General features: G+C 32.4%; 1 protein-coding gene across 1 annotated transcript; it reads right to left on the bottom strand.

The window, feature by feature from the left end:
- Positions 1–5,323: 5,323 nt before the first annotated feature.
- LOC116002327 (receptor-like protein 53) lies at positions 5,324–5,895 on the bottom strand. The gene is made up of 2 exons (XM_031242438.1): positions 5,760–5,895; positions 5,324–5,712 (listed from the first exon to the last, which is right to left on the bottom strand). The coding sequence occupies exons 1-2, from the start codon at positions 5,893–5,895 to the stop codon at positions 5,324–5,326; spliced, it is 525 nt and encodes a 174-aa protein (XP_031098298.1).
- Positions 5,896–6,447: the final 552 nt, after the last annotated feature.

Here is a 6,447-nt window from a genome sequence, read left to right as displayed (position 1 = left end):
AAATTGAGGGACAACATTTACACTTGGGAGGGACAATATGTGTATCGTTTTGAAAGTTGAGAGGCAACATTTACACGTACCACTAATAATTCAGGGGTGATATTGAAAATTGACGTATTATGGAGGGGTATAAATTACAATTTTTCCTTAAGAAAATAAAGAGACGAAAACGCCATTGCCTAAAATAGGGTTTCATCGGAAATGTCATTGAAAGGACAAAAATGTCCAAATATGATATTTGCGGTGTTAAATGGCAAAATTGATGGTCTAAGACTAAATTTAGAATTTTTACCAAAGACAAGGGACATACGCTAGAATTAACTCATAATGAAAATTTTGGGAAAATTACATTTTTCGTCCCTAAGTTATAAGGTGATTGTAGAATTCGTCTCTAAGTTATCATTGATGTTGCACTTTTTGTCATTTTACTAATAAAACATTAAGGACGAAATTGCAATATTAGTACAACTTAGGGACAAAAAGTGCGCATGAAATGATGAAAAGTGCAACGCCAATGATAATTTAGGGACGAAAAGTGAGCATGACCAACACTTAGGGATGAATTCTACAATTACCCTATAACTTAGGGATGAAAAGTGCAATTTTCCAGGAAATTTATTACATCACAAATTTAAAAAACTACATTGAATTTAGTAGATATTGTGCTAAAAAAATTATTATACTTTTTGAAAACGAAAGTATTTGTTCATAACTACTTTCTCAACCTACTGAAGCCACAAAGAGTCAATATCGACTCTACTAAGACTCAAAGAGTCAACTGGGTGCCACTAGACTACAAGGTATTGGCGTTTTAATTAGAGTATTAACATTGATACCATAATAAATAAAACAAGAATATTTTATTGGCACTAGGTCAAAAATGAATATATTCTATGTACGTCAAGCAAGTTAGTAAGATAAAAATGAAAGACAAACTCTTTTCTTTCTTTCTTTTTTTTTTCTTTTTTTTTTTTTAAGGTGAGTTTTTAATTAAGAAAAGTTATAATAAATAAGTTATATATTTATACTTTACATATAGTGAGTGTAGAATTGAAAAAAAAAAAGTTGAGTAGAATCTGTAAAAATATAAGGAAAAAGTATCAAATAGGCCACTAAACTTATTGTTTTTGTGCAATTGGGCCATTGAATTTAAAAAGTGTGTAATTCAACCATCAAACAAGCAAAATTTTTGCAATTGGACCATTTTTACAAATTTTTTTTAATTCAATTTGAGTTAAAAACATTTCAATATTGACTTCCAACTAGTATGGTAGAAGAAAATGTCACTCTTAATACATATATGTTAGTAATATAATTGGATTTTACCAGAAATTTTTTGTAAAAATGGTCCAATTGCACAAATTTTGCTTGTTTGATGGTTGAATTGCATACTTTTTAAGTTCAATGGACCAATTGCACAAAAGCGATAAGTTCAGTGGCATATTTGACATTTTTTCCAAAATATAAAAATGTACTTTTGGACGGATGCCGATAAAGGTCAAGTCTAACATTTGATGGCTGATAAATTGTTGGACGGAGGTCAGTAAAGAACTTTAAAGATTAAGTCCAACACTCAACGTCTTGAGCTGAAAACTTTAAAGATTAAGTCCAACACTCAACGTCTTGAGCTGAATAGGCGTAGACTCTTATGTGTTTTAAAACCATGTAAACTGAATAGGCGTAGACTCTTATGTGTTTTAAAACCATGTAAAAATACACAACATTTTCTAACTACTCTTGGCAAGTTCAGGATTTTTACTGCACACAGTGTACATTTTTTCAATCAAATTTTTTTTGTAAAAGTCTAATCAACTTTTCTTTCAAAACTTTTATTTGTCACGGGACCAACAATAATAACGACTTTATTAATGGTCATGGCAAATTAAAGCAAACCATTCTATCAGACGGTAACGACGCGTAAAGACTTTGTTGCCCCATTAGTTACTTCCAACGTAACGACTTTGTTGCCCCATTAGTTACTTCCAACGTATGCATTAATTTCCAAGTCTTGCGATGACCAATCTTGTTATGCTTTTCAAGTCTTGTGACAACTAATCTTGTTTCCTTGGACAGCATAAGTGTCCCTAAAGTCTAAAGTCTTCTAAACCGTGTGGAAACAGAAACTTTTTCAAGTAATGAAAGCAAAGCTTAATGCCCCCAAAGTCTAAACCGTGTGGAAACATATAGTTTTGTTTGCCCCTAAGGACTACAATTATTTATTTTCTGATCTTACAATTTTGCAGCACTTAATTTCTGATCATTTATAATTTCGTATTATCATACTAATTTCTCTTTTAATAATTTGTTATTTGTGTTGTTGTGAGATATATTATGTGAGATAATTATGTTTTTGCATTATTGGGAATGATTTAGGTTATTATGGTATTAATATTTTTTTTTTTGTCTTATGTCTATAATGATACAATTGTACATTACTTTATAAATATTGTATTTTTTTTTGGGACAAAATTGTTCTTACATTATTGTTAGATCCGTGTGACCTAATTACAAAGTTGTTAATAAAAAATACAACTATACCTGAACTCTAAATGATAGGATCTTTGTCCAAATTAAAGAGTTGACAATATTGACACTTCATTGGCTCCAATTGAACAATGCAAGTTTACACATCATTATCATAATTTTATCAGTGTATGAAAATTTCTAAAGAAATTTGTAAGTTAATTTTTACTATATCATTATATTAATATATATTGTAATCATATATTTAGAATAATTTATCCTCCTCATCTACGTGACAACAATTATCATTGACAAACTCCCAAAATATTGTATAAATGATTTGTTATTGACTTATATAGATTGATACATTATGTATTTGATTATTTATTAGTTATTATTTTGTTTAAAAAATTAGAAATGCATTAATACATGTTTAAACTATCCAAATTATTTTAGTATACACTTATTATCTTTTTTTTTATATTAATTTTTATTTAAATTTAAAATTTTTATAATTTGGTGGGCCCACCAAAGCCCGCGCGAGCTTAAGGCGGGCCGGGGTTCCATAGGCCTGTATTTTGGCGGGTTTTGTCGCCCACCCCTACTATATGGCGAGCTTTGGCGGGCCCCACCTCAGCAGTCTGTTTTAACAACTCTAAAAAAGGTGACATTTCTTTTCTTTTTTTTTTTTTGCTTTTTTTTTTAATGGGTCTTCATTCATGACTGGTTATAGATGTATCTTTTTTTTTTTTTTTTTATGGTTATATTTATATTTATTTTACTTTTTATACTTTGTCTACAAAATAAGATATTACTCCCAATTAGCTTCTCCCACAGACCTTATTACATAATTGGTCACTTTAAGTACAAGTTAAACAATTCTAATTCAAAATTAACCAATTTTTGTACTGTAAAAATAGTACAATACTACAATTTAACAATTATCGCTGATAAATCAATCCAAACAACTAAACTCAATTAAACTAAACACAGATCGAAAGTACAGGACATCAGAAGAGACGGCAGACCCAACATCAACTCCTAGAGCCTAGTACGTACAAAATTCCTGCAGAGATTTATTTGCACAGTTGTTATACCGTGGACCATGGTCATGACTGATACTGCAATTGTGTTGAAAGGGAACTGCAGTTGCGTGAAACAGATATCGTTTCATCCGTCTGGAACTGCAGTTGTGTTGAAAGGGAACTGCAATTGCGCGGAACGAATATTGTTTCATCCGTTTGTTTACATTAATCAAAACGACGTTGTTTTGATTGCGCGGTCCACAATCCATTGTGTCTACAGTATAATTTTCGTAATTTGTGTGCCAATCATATTCCAAAATAGAAGACTAGGCACCCCATTTGTTACTTCCACCACATATTTTCCAAGTCTTGTGATGACTATAGTCTTGTTCACATATATACTTATGTTTGCCCCATTAGTTACATACTTCCAGCACATGCTTTCGAAGTCTTTTGATGACTAGTCTTATTCATGCTTCCAAGTCTTGTTCCATTGCATATACTTGATACTTGGTCTATGCTTTTTAATAGCATAATTAAGATGTCAAGACATTGTGTACACTTTGTCTAGAGTTCTTTATACGTTTAATTTTTTGAATTATTATTTGGGCCGATTTAAGTTTTATAAATGAAATCTTAATATCTTATGTATATAATTTTATATTTTTAAATAAGTTTAAAATTGAAATGGACTGCATATTCTTAATGGGTGTGTACGTTTTCCATCTTTAGAAAAATCAATAATTTTTATTTTGGGTGTACTAAAGGTTTTTACCGAACACAGTCACCCAACATTTAATTTGTTATTTGTGAGATATATATATATTTCACTAAACCCTAAACCCTATCAACAAGAATAGCTTTTAGTTCCAAGAATAATTGAGTTGGTAGATTTCCACTGAAATTATTGGATTATAAGTGAATGACTTGTAAGCTTGGCCAGCTGCTGTTTACCCCAAGCTTGGTGCAATATATGCTCCCATGAATATGTGTAGATTTAACAATTTATTGAGCCAGCAAGGAAAGGTATCACTTAATCTGTTGTTTCCAAGGTTCAAGACCTTAAGCTCTGTGCAGTTGATCATGGAGGGAGCTGAGGAAGCTGCCCTTCTAACAGATTTTGACTAACATCCAATGTCTCTAAACAACAACTTTGTTGAAACTTGTGTGATATCTCACCACTTAAATGATTTCCTTTAAGATTCATTATAGCAAGTTTGCTATTATTTTGCACCAGACATGATGGTATTTTGCCATACAAAGTGTTGTAGGACAAGTCAAGCACCAGGAAATTGGGATGCTTCCATGGACTCTATTGTTTGCAATTGAAAAGAAAGAGACACGTGGGATTTGATCACCAATATCAAGAGGAATAATCATGGAGAAGTTGTTGTTGGAGAGGTCAAAATACTCTGCCTCACTTGGTAGCCGTGGAATTTGTCCACTTACTTTAGATCAAGGACTCTAAGAGCAGGGTATTCCATTGGCTCTTTCATATGCATCAAATGATTGTGAGAAAGATTATTGAGGTTATCAAGTCTCCCATTACCAATTCCCCATATCCAATTAGGAATTTCTCCATGTATAGCATTGCTGGAAAGATCTAATGTAGTCAATTTAGATTGGTTTTTCGGGAAATTTTTGCAGATTATTGCAGGAGGCCGGCTAGTTTTAATGCTTCAAACTGAGGGAGTAAGGGAAGTTCTGCTGGACTTATGGTTGTCTCAATTACCAAGCTATTATAGGAAAAGTCAAGAGAGTTAATATTCCCTGGGTGTCTAAATTTTGTTAGACACACGGTACCATTAAATTTGTTCGATGAAAGATGGAGTGTCTTAAGATTCTGTAATTGAAAGAAGAATGAAGGTATTGTCCCTTCCAAGTTGTTGCTGCATGCTCAAATCAACAACTTCCAGAGGAGAAGTCACATTTTGCAAATCAATCATTTGACCAGAAAATTTGTTTGATGAAAGATAGAGAAATGTAAGATTCTGAAGTTGAAAGAAAAATGAAGGTATTTGGCTCATCCCGAGAAAGAGGGTTGACAGATTTTGGAATTGAAAGAAGAAGGAAGGTATTGTCCCTTCCAAATTGTTGTTGCTCAAATCAAGTAATGCCAGTGGAGAAGTAACATTTTGCAATTCATTTATATGACCAGAAAGTTTGTTTCCATCCTGGTCTGCCAGGCTCAAAACAGTCAGATTTTTGAAACCTTGGAAAAAGTCTGGAAATGGAGCAGGAAAGTAGATCCCATTAGCATCATTGCCAGACTTGGCCAGCGGCAGCAGTCAACTCTTTCATCCCACAGCAGCAGCTTGGTGGATGCCGAAGAATAAGTGATTTCACTTCGTATCTGGAGAAGCACAGTCTTCTCGTCCAGAAGACACTGGCCAGAGACACGAGGCATTACATATATTATTCTCAATAAATTTGAGAAGAGCAGAAGGATGGTATACATGAGTGTTGAATTTGGGAGATGGAATAGCCTGGCGGGTGGAGAATAATAACCACTCGCCAGTTAGGTGGAAGGAATAACGAAGAATCAAGGAATAGAAAATGTATATAAAAATGATTCTATATTATCTGTGTTTCTCTGATAATTGTTCTCAAATAAAACTTGATTACTATTAAGCTGGATTATATTTTCGCGCCTCGTAAAATGCATACACGACCTACAATTGTGTGGACCACGATTCAGAACGACGTCTTTGAATTTTATGAGTTAGAATAATGTACATTATATGTTAGAATACTAAAATTTTTGAGTTAAGATAATGTGCATTATGTTTTAGAATAATGTACTTTATGTGTTAGAATAATGAAATTTCTAGGGTAAGATAATGTACATTATGACTTAGAATAATATACATTATGTGTTAGAATAATGTATGTTATGTGTTTAGAATAATAAAACTTTTGGAGTAAGATAGTGTACATTATGTTTTAGAATAATGTAATT

Source organism: Ipomoea triloba, chromosome 13 (genome assembly GCF_003576645.1).
Source record: "Ipomoea triloba cultivar NCNSP0323 chromosome 13, ASM357664v1".
In the NCBI taxonomy this organism is placed as follows: domain Eukaryota; kingdom Viridiplantae; phylum Streptophyta; class Magnoliopsida; order Solanales; family Convolvulaceae; genus Ipomoea; species Ipomoea triloba.
Note: the sequence above shows the minus strand (reverse complement) of the source record. Positions and strands in the feature narration are given on the sequence as shown.